The sequence below is a fragment of the Ascidiella aspersa genome, chromosome 3 (assembly GCF_963924565.1).
Source record: "Ascidiella aspersa chromosome 3, kaAscAspe10.2, whole genome shotgun sequence".
Taxonomy (NCBI): domain Eukaryota; kingdom Metazoa; phylum Chordata; class Ascidiacea; order Phlebobranchia; family Ascidiidae; genus Ascidiella; species Ascidiella aspersa.
This window is the reverse complement of record NC_139449.1, coordinates 9,191,751-9,206,119: the sequence shown is the minus strand read 5'-3', so window position 1 is coordinate 9,206,119 and position 14,369 is coordinate 9,191,751. Positions and strand designations below refer to the sequence as shown.

The window sequence follows — 14,369 nt, the reverse complement described above, 5'->3', positions numbered from 1 at the left end:
AATTTTACCTAACTATTTCATTTCCTTATAAAATAGTCACATCCTGCAATATTATTTTGTGAAATTGCTTGATTGCATTTAGTTAATCAAAGCCCAACTAGTGATTTCAATTTGCATTTTTTATTTACATCAATCAAAAGCAAGCACACAGACCAGTCTTCATTCTATGGCAGGTATTTAGTACACACCCAATATTTTTCCTAAATAAATTTTATGTGCACACATGAATTGCTATATTGCACACTTGAAATTCGACAATTAGCTAAATTGTGGTAGGATTTCAAACCTAAGGTGTGTAAAAAAAATTGCAATTTTAATTTTTTGTGCAGTTTAAAAAAAATTATTGAAGTAAGTTTGTAATTAGCAGTTAGGTAAGCTATATTATATATATTGCAAAATCCCATGATAACAGCTTAACTTTAAAACAAGTAGTGTATACTGTATTAAATTCAGCTTATAACAAATACTGTTTTATATATTTTGCAGAGTATTAGGGTTGCAATATTGTTGTTGCATAACTTCCTGTTTGTAAAACCAAAACGTTTTATTGTTTGGTGACTACATAATAACCCAGACCAGGAAAACACCCAGTGGATTTATTTCCATGGTCACTTTTCTGTAAATATTAAGAAAGTATGGGTGAGGAGCTATTAACTGGAGTTATAAATTACACAAAAGGTCAAAAGGTACACCTTTATTTTCTTTAATGAGCTTTTTTTTCGAAAAATGTCTTTATTTTCATTTCATCCATATTAACTGTCAATCCATTCTTGGATACTTTTTATTTGCTCAACTTTCCAACTAAATATTTAGCTGTTTTTGTAATTGTTTTAGGATATTCCACGCTAGTTATAACAGGACTTTGTCCCAATTACTTTTCAGAAGTGGAATAAGAAGTTGGCGATACTTTATCCTAAAGTTGGAGATAAAGCAGCTCGCATTGAAATTTATGATTCCAAAGATGAAAAACACAAGTCCTCAAAAAAGGTTTGCCACACTTCATTTGGTAATATTCATATAATAAACTGTTGAATGCTACCCCAACGACAAAACTTAAAAAAAGTCACTTGCTTTTTTATGATTTTTACAAACCGTAGTTGACCTTTGTAATATAGTAGCAAATAAATAGCCGATTACTAAAATTTGGGCAAGCAATTAGTTCCACGTATGTGTAATTACTACTTTGATTGTATTACACTTTTAAAACTAAATGCACATGCTGTGTAAACAAGTTTAAAATATCTATTTATGAATTTTATATTACTGCAATTTAGTTTAAATTTGTCTCTATTTACATACATTGTTTTGACAGAACGTTATCAGTTTAGAAAAATGCACAAAGGTTAAGTTGGAACATGCGAAAGAAGGCAAGAAGGGCGAGCAGCTAGAACTAACTTTCTCCGACGAAAAAAGCCATGTATGTATAATTCTTGAAAAATGCTTATTTGTGTATAAAATTTTGTCAGCTGATTGCGTTGGAAAACTATATTATATATATATGTACTGTAAATCTTGTAAAAAAGCTACTATGCTTATTAAAGTACCCATGAACACTAACCTTGGAACTGATTTTATATTAAAAAAAATAGAATGCCAGAATAACAATTACAAGCCTGGAGGTTATTAGCATTGGTTTGTTTAATTACCTTATATCATTACACTGAATAAGCAATAGGAACTTGCTAAATATGTCTAAATAAAAGTATAAAGCTTTTAATATTTACTATGAATTCTCATCAATAAATACATTTATTAAAAGTGTTGCCTGTCTGTAGAACCATTTTCTTTGCCAATTTATTGCTTATAGATATATAAGTCCTAAATAAAATTTATAGATCAAAATAGAATAATATCATATAATTATTGACACAAGTTTTTTTTTGATTCATTAAGTAACTTAAATTGTAAAACTTTTTATAGGGCATTTTATATTTTTTATACCTACATCACACATTATAAGAAAATCTGCTTATAAATTTTTTTTCTCTGTTTAAAATGCTGATTTGGAACCTTTAGGACAACCAAAACTTATTACCAAAAGTATATTTTTAAGGCAATACTTTGCACTTGTCATGTGTAATTTGTTCTGGCAATGTTTGGATTTGTATCAAAAATTGCACTATTTTAAAGGCAATTTAATGCAATTGATCCAAACACATAACAAGTGCCAACTTTTTTCTTACATTTTAAAACATATCAATTACAGTTTCAGAGTTTTTCAACCATGAAGTTTTTTTCCAGTTTTTGTCCTCAACCAGTGAGGATGACCTTGAAGCATGGACAAAAGCCATAAACTTGGCCCTGTCGGGAAAAAGTACCTACCCAGGACCGGATATGTTAAACGAAGGTACCTTATAATATGTTTGCATGAAATTTTACTTTCGGTGGTGTTGTTTAAACAAGACCAATATTAATAGATTAATGTTTGAACTGTGGTCCTGTTACAACCCTACACTGCTCCAAAGACCACAAATATTGAAAAACACTAAAACAAACATATCTGAATACTAGTTTCCTTTTAAATATTGCAAACATTTATGATACCTCTAAACAGCTGTATTAGCTACCGGTATTAATCTGGATTTCTGTGTTTATTTTGAAAAATAAAAATACACCTTTTATTCAGTGTTTATAAAATCGTTTTACTGTTATGAGAGTATGGTCAATCAACCTTAATAAGGTTATTTTTGTCAAAAAGTGTCAAATGAGCTTTTTTCTAAAGTAACACATAAAAAGCCATATGTTCAACTTTAGTAGTTTCTGAGATACCTATTATCTATGTAGGATATACCATTTTTTATATAAAATGCTGGACATAGGTGTAAAAAATATTTTAACGATGTCCTAAAAAAGAACTTTTTAATATATAATATTAATGAAAAAAATGCTATATGTGAATGGCTGATTTTTTGGATTAAATGATTTGCTAGGAGAAGCATCTCCTTTTTTGCTTTTTTACGTTGAATGACAAGTGCAGGTATATGAGATTTTCTTGTCAATAAGTATGTTCTGAAAATAGAACATGTATATTAGGGTTTCATGTTTTCTTTTCTGTTTCTGTGCAGTGTTTTTCGAAGTAGAAATACGAGAGACCGACGTCACTGCCAAGTTTAACTTGTCCGGCACTTATCTGCTGAATGTTTCATCCGAAGACATTGAGCTGCTCAGTAAAGAAACAAGACAGCCAATGATAAAATGGCCTTTGCAGCTATTAAGGAAGTAAGTAAATAGAACCGTCTTTCAATGGTTAGCATGTATCTATATTTTCAGTTAGCCCGGATGATTTATAGCTCTCTATTGGTTGTCACTTCAGCCTTCTATAGATATATATATATCTAAGTATTTATAAAAAGTTATTTTGTTTTTAGATTTGCATTCAATAGGGTTATATATAGTGTTTGGTTTGTTAGTATTGCTCCATCTGAATATAATCATTATTTTTCTCTAGGTTGGTTCACTTGGTTGTGTTTTGTCATGTTTGACAAACCTTTTTTGGTGTGATCCTTTTTCAAACACAAAACAACATGTATATATATATACCCACAAACCACAAATTATAATTACCCACAAACCACAAATTATATGCTTTATTACAAAATTTGCAAAATTATTAAAATGTCATGGATATTTATTAAGTTGTCTAAACTTTAAATTGAAAATAAATGTTTGTATGTATCTCCAATAGTCAAATTGTCTGTTAAGCAAAAAGTTATCGGAAAACTGGTGCTTATTTTGCGAAAAAAAAATCTCATCTTGTTTTTCGAGATTAGATTTAAATAAATCTTTACAACCTTGTAAAACCAAGCATTCCAAAAGACCTCATATGTCCCGTTTTAGTCACTGAAGTTGCAGCAAGGTAGAAACAGGACCTTTGTTCATGAGTCACTGCTGTCATTTTGCCGCTGTCATAATGTAGGAAGTGTCGGCAGCAAAAAGCCCTGCTATTGCCAGTTACTAGTTCCTGCTACTGGCCTCATCTCTCCAGCTGAATGTTGTAACTTTTTATATTTGTAAATCGTTTGTTGCCCCTTTTCCTATTAAGGTTGTGTTCAATCGTTCTAAACTTTCAACGGCTTAAGGTTACCTGTTAGTGGTGGCTTTTAAAACAATTGTAATTAATAAGCGTTCTTGCAAATGTACATATAACAGAAAATGGTTTACCTCCCTATCTTTAGAGATCAGAAGTTTAATCTATAAATATATACACACATTTTACACAAACACACATTTTACACATAACTGTATCTATTTGTAAACTAATTTATATAATATTTGGTTTATATACCTATCACGTTGTATGTTTCATCATTTTAGTGACACTGTTTTTTTATCCAGTAATAGACAACCTATTTGGTATTGTTGGCCGCAAAATTTGCGCAACATTACAGACAAGCTTCAAAAATTGATTTTTAAAATTTTACATAAACATCTAAAAACTTTAAGACATCAGACAACTTCCAAAATCAAAATATATGTTACTTAAAGGCGTATATAAAGCGGAGGTAACTTCATTGGTTTAAGGTTTTCAATAATGGCAAAGCCATATCAAGTGAATAATGTTGAAAATATTTTGTTGCTGTGTTTTATACTTTGTGGTTTTATAATTTCAATTCTAATGCAAGTCATTGTAAGCTTTTAAGTATACTGCAGGTTTCCCATCTTTGTTCTGAAGTTAAAAATACATTTAAAATTTGCATAATAATAATTGCTCCAATATGTGCCCTGACTATTCTCCTATTCAGTTTGCTTTATTTAATTGGCTCACTAAGACGTTTAACCCTATTTTGATTAAATACTATTAGTTAAAATATATTTATTGTTAGATGCAATTGGTTTCTTAATAGGTCAGTGCAACAGATCAATTCATCATAAATATAAGCAATTTTAATTGTTGCCATGATTGAAAAATATATCCTAAAGTGCTAAACATGCTTTTTTTTTATTTTTTTACTTTTCTTGTCAGCTTAGATCATTTATCCTTCAGTATAAGCAACTATGGAGCCTATGCCCATGTATTAGAACTTGCATACGTTTTAAGGTAAATGTGTTACAGAAGTTTTTTACCAGTTTTGATGTTGGTCGATGTTATCTTCGCCTTACAAACATATTTTGGGACACTATTTCTAATGTCTGGTACTTTGCTGTTTATCTAAGGTTGAAAAACCCAATATTATTAAAAAATTTTCATTTGAATCAATCCAAAACTAACTGACATGATACGTGTTCTTAAATAGATTAATGGTGCATAGATTTTAAGGGTGAACAGGCCGAAATTGCTTCAGTTTAGCCCAGGTAACAACATTTGCATTGGATAACAAATCATTGCCAAATTTTCTACATCAATTTTCTTCTATATTGTCACCGATTACATTCTAGTATTCAAGTGTTAAATCTGATATCTAGTATCAGCCCAACATAAAAACTCAAACCCAGGGTTTCCACAAAGGTCAAATTTTTGAAAAGTCTTTGAATTGATTTATGTACAAGAAAATTCTTTGGAAACCCTATATTTTTCTAAAAGTCTTTAAATTTACTTTACGTCCAGATTAAGTTATGTGTTTCTGCTTGTTATTATTGCACTGTTTTATTTGATAATTATTTTCTGAAAACTACCTAGCAATCCAATTTTGTGTTTTAAAAAGACTTTGAATGTAAACCGAATATTTGAAAATGAAGATATCTCCTCGCCCTAATGCACGTTAGTGACGACAATGACTTCGAATGGTAGCAAAACAGTATAGACTTTCTTGTCTCAGTCAAAATCAGTCACTATAGGTTCTAGTTTATAAAAGAGAAATGAATACAAAATTCGTTTTTTAGAGACTGATGATGCCGTGATTGGCGAAATATATTTCTCTTTTATAAACTAGAACCTATAGTGACTGATTTTGACTGAGACAAGAAAGTCTATACTGTTTGTCTATGAATGTATTTTTTAAATTCTGTGGTTTTTAAATTCTTGCGCCATAAGCCTCTACATACCACCTGTTGCACTGACATGTGATAATAGGAATCACCTTGACCCTTCCAAGATAAATGTCGACCTTTATCCTGATGAGTAACAGCAGAATAATCTAGCAAAGCTAGCATTTCAGGTCAGACATTATTAAAAATTGAAAGATCTTAAAATAGACATATATATAGATATTTCGCCAGCAATGGCATCACCATTCCTCAGTATATCTTAATTGCGAATGAATGGTATCCATTGAATTAAAATATGCTGACGATGCCATGGCTGGCGCAATATATATGTTATATATCTTGATCTTTTAATAGTGTCTGACCTGAATTGCTAGCTTTGTTAGATTATTCTGCTGTTGCCACCTGTTGTTTTATATATATATATATATAATTATTTTATTTATTTTTTAATTAGATATGGTCGTGACAAGCAAGAATTTTCACTCGAAGCGGGAAGAAGATGCCCTTCAGGAGAAGGTACTGTATTTATTTGCCACATCACAAATTGCCTCTAACAATTGAAAACCCCTTGTAGTGTTTTGATTGTTGCGTCAACCAGTATTTACTTTTCGTTTGCTTTTTAAAAATGTGAATTATGTTTTAGTCTTTTAATTAAATGGTGGCCTATATACATGTTAATAAAAAGTCTGATGCCATTAAAAAACCTAGAAAAATGCTTTTGCATGGGAAATAACATTGTGGTGGACCATTAAATGCCTTTAAAGGTAGTATAAACTTTTTTATCTTGGCCAGGCATGGCTGGAATTTTTTTGGCCCAAAAGCACGTTTATCACCAGTATTTTAGAACTAAGAACGACGCGTTCCAACTTCCAATAACTATGTCTCATGAAAAACACCATAATGAAAATTGTGTATATTTTTAGTATTTTTACGTTTATTCAACATGAATTAATATTCTTGTTAGCCTCCAAGAAAAACAATAATGCTTATTTTATTTAAATGTCCCTTTGGTTTTATACAAGGTCCCTTAGGTGTTATACCACAATATTAATGTTTAGTTAGAAACCATTATAAAGTTGTGTAATATTAAAAATGTAATAGTGAAATAATGCACAATATTTATAATCTTGTTGCTACTTCAGTGTCACTTGTATCAGTTGTAAACATACGTTATTATTGCCAGATGAATCAGGTGGCACTATATAAAGACAAACTGTAATGAATTCTCGACAAGCTTTCGAACAACCGTCAGCAGGCCAAAGTGAAATACCTATACAATAAGACACTGTGACCTGATGAAGAACTGTTGTGCGAAAACTTGTTGGGAATTCAATACAGTTTGTCTTTATATAGTGCCACCTGATTCATCTATTTAGAATTCAACATATCGTTTACAAAGGTTAGTGTTGTTTAATGCTTCCCTTAGTACAGGGTGGTCCAAGGTTGACAGCATCGCGGGCCACAATATTTCGTTGATCTACTTCGCGGGCCACATAAAGCAGGCTATTTATGCGACATGCGTGCCTGGAGCGATTAACGATTTTCATTAGGTCGGGTCATGAAATGGCAAAAAGCATCGTCAAAAAGTAATGTGATAATTACACTGGTGGCAAAATGGTGCGCGCGAAGCGAAAAAACTGCGTATTTGACAAAACAGAATGCTGCATTTAAGCGTAGAATGTTTTTTTCTAGATATATTTGGCTAGAATAACCTTTAGCCACAGTGAAATCATGTAAACAATACTTTCCCGAAGCGCTATATATTTCATCGTTCATTTACCTTAAAGTGGCAAACATAGTAATTTATATCGGGTCGTACTTTTTATGTTATGCTTATCGGTCCATTAAAAAGACGTAAAACAAAACGCAAATATAACCTACAAGTTCGCAAAACAGCCATTTTATAAAGTTCCATAAAGGACGTACTGCGACTTTCAAACCGGTCTAACACATAAATTATTAGGCGTTCTTGCCACCCCTGGATTAAAACTTGATGGGCGATAGTAAACCAGTTAATTTATTTAATAATGTAACTATGCCTTTAACCAAACAATTGCAATATGCTTGCTGTTCGTTGCTAAGTTATATTTCTTTGATTAAACCGTCAACTTTACCTATTACAATAATTCAATAGTGCTTCGCGGGCCACAAAAAATGATGTCGGCCCGCGGGCCTGGGTTTGGACCATCCTGCCTTGGTATATGAACTCGCAACTTCCACCAGCGTTATTGCCACTTTAATCTCTTCAATCTTTCCGCTGCGCTAACCAAGTGTTGTGTCTTGTGTTCTTAGGGATGTTCTATTTCATCACCGACAAGTACAACGCAATATTCCAGGAAGTCGAAAGGAATGTCAAATGCCTGGCATCGCGAAGTCGTGCACAAAGTAAGTGCGATTCATTTTATTGCACTCCACTTTGGTCAGCACAGGCAATCAAGCATGCTTTTGAAATTTGGGCCCCGCAGGATTTTTTTAGCTAAAACGGTGAACATTTTTTTAATTTTATATCTGCAAACATTTCCTAAGACCTAAATCAGTGTGTATTCATCTTACTTTTGTCGCTCGTTACCCTTGGAAGAACTTCATGGATTTCTAAATTTTGGCCTCACAGGATTTTTTTTAACTAAAGCGTTTGGCAATGTCGATATATACAACCGTTTCCTAAATCAATGTGTATTAACCTTTTAACTGTCGTTATCCTGAGAAGGACAGTGGCTTTCCCAAACCCCCTTTTTAAAAGCCCAAATGTGTGACCTATAATCTTATCAATAAACAAACCACACCAGAATAGTTCAGCAATGTGCTATTAAAGTAAAATACCAAATTTTAACATTTAAAAGGCTGGATACTGCTAGGTTCCAGGGGTCTAAACTGTATTTCGCGTGGTGTCGAAATAAAAATTAAACTTGGGCAAACCACAGCATTGGCCGTAGTAGACTGCAGGTTATAAACAACTATAAATATTGTTTTGATTTTCTGTATGGAGCGTTGCATCACTACTGTGTGGCGTTTCTAATGTGTTTAAAGAGTAGGCTGCAAAATCTACAACCACACAATAACCTCTTTGAAGTTACCAAAATTCGCTTAGTAATGAAGTAGTGAATCATGCCTAGCTGTCAAAAGTTTTTTTTTCTTTAGCTTTTGGCGCTTATAGTTTTCTATTTTATTATACCTAATAAATAGCTCACATTTTTCGATTCCCATTTGCTAATCGTTGTAATATACTGAGGTCGATATATACTGAGGTTAACCTCTTTGAAGTTACCAAAATTCGCTTAGTAATGAAGTAGTGAATCATGCCTAGCTGTCAAAAGTTTTTTTTTCTTTAGCTTTTGGCGCTTATAGTTTTCTATTTTATTATACCTAATAAATAGCTCACATTTTTCGATTCCCATTTGCTAATCGTTGTAATATACTGAGGTCGAATTCTGCCCAAACCCTAATTTAATTAAACTGCAATAGATCACGTATGCTCGTAAATCATTCTTGTCTTCATCACACTAAAAGTCTCACGTCGTGAAGAGATTTCGTGACACTTAAATATCACACCTAAGTATATCGTGGCACTCCGATCCAGCAAATAACTCAGACAAAGGTTATTTTTTTGTTATCCTAAAATGTCAAACTGAATTTGTTTCGTGTTTTCAAACTCTCACTAAACTGATTTGGTTATGTTAAATCCAAGGTTGTTTTGTGGCAATAGATCTTACGCTTAAGTGATTTCGTATTTCAAAAAACTAATTTCAATCTATTACATTACGTTTATATGTCACAACGATTGTGATTTCGCGATACTAAAATCTCGCGTGAAAGCGATTTTATCATATGAATCTCACCAAAGAGTAAAAAAATGATTTTGTTATGCTCAAAGTCGAGGTCTCACACAATAGTTATTTCGTGATGCTAAAATCTCACGATAAAATATTTCGAAATTTTAGTAGCGTGTTGGTAAAATTGCACGACAAAGTGAACCAATAGTTTTACAGCAGTGTTGAAATGACTTAAATTATTGACTTGACTTAAGCGCACTTAAGTCAATCTTTTCAAATGACTTGACTTGGAATTGAGTCATTGAGTCAAATGACTTGGTTTGAAATTAAGTCTTTCCACTTAGTTATCTCAAGTTTTGCACGAAAAAACATTAGATCGCTAAATGTTTTTTGTTGTTGTTTTGTTAGTTGAAATATTGCTCATAATTGGAGTTTACCAATTTTAATAGTTTATGACTAGGACTGGGAATTTGACTTACTATTTTTTTAAAAGACTTGACTTGGGCTTAAGTTTTTTCACAAATGACTTGACTGGGACTTAAGTCATTTTAAAGTCACTTGTTTACAAAACTGCCTTATAGTTATAGTAATAGTGCTGTTTATGAAAAAAAGTTTGAACCTTGTCGTATCCAAAAATAAACTTAATCGCTTTTTGTCACTCAGGTACCTCGAGCACCGGCGCGTCCAAGTCCTACCCCTCGTTCAAGCACCCGCACTCTCCAGAGTCCCTGGCGCCCCCTTCACCCAGTGTCCCCTCGTCGTCTGTGTACGAGGACCCCTTCGACGCCAAGAAGAAGTCGAAAGCGATCGATGCCGACCCGACCTACAGCGAGCCCATCAGTTTGCAGACGCCGCCGAAAAACACAAAGTCCAAGGGTCAGTTCTAGGATATACATCTTTTGGTTACCCTATCATTTATGACAAAAAATACGGCCGTGAGAACCGATACCAAATGATGTTATTAACAGGGTTAAACACGTCATTTTTTAGAACTATACCTTCATTTTTTTCGATTATACGGTCAAAATTTACTATAGCCTAAGAAAGCTTTTTTAAATGTTAAATTGTTTATAACCTTAAGTTGTTAATTTTGTATCTGATAAATTAAAACTGCGAGTAACAGGCGCACCGTTAATTGAATCGCATCTCAAGGCTAAATTGCCTATGTTAGTTTTTTTTATAAGATTAGCACCGATACCACCCTAGTATCGTGTAACTACTTGGCACCGGTTTTCGGCTCTGTTTCGCTGTAAGCTAATTCCGCTTCGATGCGATGTATATGTTTTCGCGTATGAACGGGAATTGCCACCCTCAATAGGCAACAACATCCTTGCTGATTTTTTAGCATTCTGCTTTATTAGTCCTAGTTCTAAGTTAAGGTTTTAGTATGTTTTGAAGATTTTATTCATACAGTAGTAAGCGAGGGAATAGGAACAAACCTCTGTGGTTCACAGATAATTTCCCGGGTTCGCTCATAAACTTTTATAAGTAGACGCATAGTGTTTTTGAAGGTGTCTTAATTTGTTGGTGATTTTTTCACTTTTTTTTTTTTTTTTTCGGTTAAAAATAGCCCGAACCGACTTCGACCAAAAACATAAACCCGAGTCCCGAAATGTGAGATTTCGTGTATTTCGCAAATTTACGTAATGAAAAAGGTATATATTCAGCAATCCACTTATAGGGTTGTCGTATAATATTGGATGGAAAATATCCACCATATACTATTCCGCCTTCATAATTTCAGTTGGCGGCCATATGAGTTTCAAAATGTGTTACTCCGCAAGCGCACGTCGGACTCGGGACTCTAGTTTTTACGTGCTCTTACTCGAGTCCCAAGTCCGACTCCGCAGTCCTGCTTTTAACGTCGCCGTTTCTTCGCAGGCAAGAAGGTCAACTTCATGAAGAAGAACAAGGCGCCGTTGGAGGGACCACCAAAGCCGGCGCGCCAGATGGTGGCTGAGGCCCAGTACGGGGAAACCCCAGGCGGCCCGGGCGCCGACGACGACCCGTCGGGCACCTACAGCCAGCTGAACATCGGCAACACAGACCAGAATGACTACGACTCGATCTCTTACCGGGACAAGTGGGGAGCAAATGCTGCCGGTTCCGCCGCTTCCAGTGAGGACCCGGAGAGCACCTACGCCACTGCAAGCAACTTCCCGGATAGGTTAGTTTTTTTGTTTTGTATCTCGCTGTGTGTTTTTTTTTTAATTTTGATGTTTTTTTTTGTGTGAAGCTTTTGTCCATTTGTAGACAAGCTGGTAGTTTTTCCATTTTTTAACTTAGCATTTGTTTCGATATTTTGGGATTTGTTTGTCATTTTAATCAATGATTTCGGCAGTTTTGTCTTTTTTAGCTTAGACAGGTAGTTTTCTTGTTTTTTAGTTTTTGACAGCTAGGTAGGCTTAATCTTACCATTTTTTTTGGTTTGTGCCATTTTGTAATTTTTTTTCCTATTTTTATTCTTTTTTCGGGATAGTTTTATTTTTTGATAGCTGAAAAGGTTTTGTAGTGTTTCGTAATTTCCTGCCACAAATTGTTTTTATGGGCTTCGCCAGGCGTTTTTAATTTTGACAGATTGAGAAAAAAAATGTGGGAGAGTTTTTGGGGAATGTTCTTTGGGGAAAAAATACTTTTGATTTTGTGCTATTAATTAATTCTGAGTTGTAAGTTAGTTACATTTCCCTATTGTTTTACCTAATCGAATTTGAGATTTATACGAATTCGTTCTTTTCAAAGAAGAAATAACTTGAACTTAATTTGATTCAAGTGTAGTTCTAGATCCGATTTTTTTACAATTTTAAGTTGTGTCATATCTTACGTTATATCTTAACTAACCTTTTTTATGTTGTCTTGTTTCAGTTACAAGAAAGAAGATGATTATGTTTATGATCACGTAAAGCGCTGATGTTAACAGTTCGAAAAGGTGGGTAGCTCTAGTTTTGTCTCATCAGTTTGACAACCATCAGCTCGCCAGTTCAGTTTGTGAGAAATCCGCTGCTGAAAACATTCAATTTTTTTACCAAGTTTTTAAATTTAGGATTAAATTGCATCACGTTTTTAATTCGATTGTTGTTAAGTAAAGTTGTTTAGCTTAAAGTTAAAATAGTTGTCTGTTGCTAACATTTTATAAAAACTCATTGGCAATGAAATTGTTGTCAAAATAGTTCACTAATAAACAAGCTTGCTTCCAAAACGTTTGGGTTGCAAACCTCCAGTGTTCGTAGTAAAATGTGAAAACCTTGCATGAAAAAAAAGCCAAATGTATTTTTTGAGCCGCAAGAATGTGGTCGACGGTCGTATGTTTTTGCATGTTTGTAAATGCAGGTTTATTCTTGTTTCAGGGACTGCGGGTATTTGTTTTTCAGATCGCCGTTTTATAGCTTTCAGCACTCTACCACAAGGCCTACCTTCTTTTTCCACTGCTCCTTTTACTGTTTTTGCCAGAAGTGTAATTTCGCTTTTACTGTCACACATCCCTTTTATTATTATTACTTCACTCCGACAAGTAATTCGTGCAATATATATATATATAGGCCTAAAGTTTTTGTACTAATTGAAATGTAACCTGTGAATATGATATATCCTATCTCTCTCTCGCCTTTAGTGCCTTATCGCGTTCGCCATTCCAACGTTTTGTATTCTGTTTAGCATGAAAATCGCCTGGCAACCCAGTGTTTAATATTTTACAACGCAGTAGATGTATCGATCATTTGACTGTGAGTTGTTACTTCGGTTAATAAATTGGATTCAACGTGTGTTACAAGCGCAATATTGTTTTGTTTTAAGATGTGGACAATCTTCTGTTTATCAGGTTTTTCGAGGAAACCAGTTGTAGTGAATTTGAGTCAACTTTTTAGTTGACTAAATATCACTCAATTTATATAGTTAGTTGACTTAAACGAAGGCCTTTCTGGTTAAAGAATATTCAGTAAAATGGCCAGTACTGTACACGATTTACTTCGAAGTCACTACAGTCCAAGTCAAGTAATTGCAAACCAGATTAAGTGCAGGAAAAGACGTTCTTAAAAACTTCCAGGCAAATTGCCAGTGTTGGAAGGACTTGACTTACTGTTTTCTAATTACTTAACTTAAGTATTTTGGGTCAATGGCTTGACTCAAATATTTCGAACAATTGACTTGCATTAAGTTTTAGTGTCAAATACTTTGGTTCTAAATTTAGTGTTTTCATAAAATATTTTTTCAGTAAAACTGAGTTAGCTCACTTATCTAAATTTTGCACATAAAACAATTCGCTTGCTGTGTAGCCTATGTTGCATTTTCGTCATTGGTTAGTTGAGAAAAGGTACACGGACGGCTTTACCAATTATACCAGTTAAATGTTTTATTTTATGTCAATAACTTGACTTGAAGTTGACTTGCTTTAATAATGACGTTACAGGGAATTGACTTGGACTTTACTTATTGTTTTTTTGCAATGACTTGACTGGGACTTACGTCATTTAAAAAAGACTAGTTTACAACACTGCAAATGGCTGAGCGAAATGAAGTCACGTTTGTTGCCCCTAGATGTTTGTTAAATTTGGAAGCGAAAAGTAAATGTCTTTGGGTATAGTAGGTTTAACTTTAGTAGTTAGACCTACTACTGTAAATCTTGCCGCATTTGTAACTTTTAACTATGTCTTAATTCATACTGTATAGCATATTAAAACG

The 14,369-nt window shown here is 33.5% G+C and overlaps 1 protein-coding gene across 2 annotated transcripts; it reads left to right on the top strand.

Moving 5' to 3' along the window:
• Window positions 1–490: 490 nt before the first annotated feature.
• LOC146159099 (docking protein 1-like) lies at window positions 491–13,374 on the top strand. Of its 2 annotated transcripts, none has more exons than XM_083384888.1 (11): window positions 491–686; window positions 883–987; window positions 1,313–1,417; window positions 2,242–2,347; window positions 3,066–3,219; window positions 6,380–6,441; window positions 8,218–8,310; window positions 10,359–10,571; window positions 11,577–11,862; window positions 12,558–12,621; window positions 13,064–13,374. In XM_083384888.1, exons 1-10 carry the CDS (start codon window positions 636–638, stop codon window positions 12,601–12,603), a joined length of 1,221 nt encoding a protein of 406 aa, XP_083241014.1. In that variant the 5' UTR covers window positions 491–635; the 3' UTR covers window positions 12,604–12,621; window positions 13,064–13,374. The 2 variants fall into 2 exon arrangements, with proteins under 2 accessions (XP_083241014.1, XP_083241013.1); XM_083384887.1 differs by having other exon boundaries at window positions 13,040–13,374.
• Window positions 13,375–14,369: the final 995 nt, after the last annotated feature.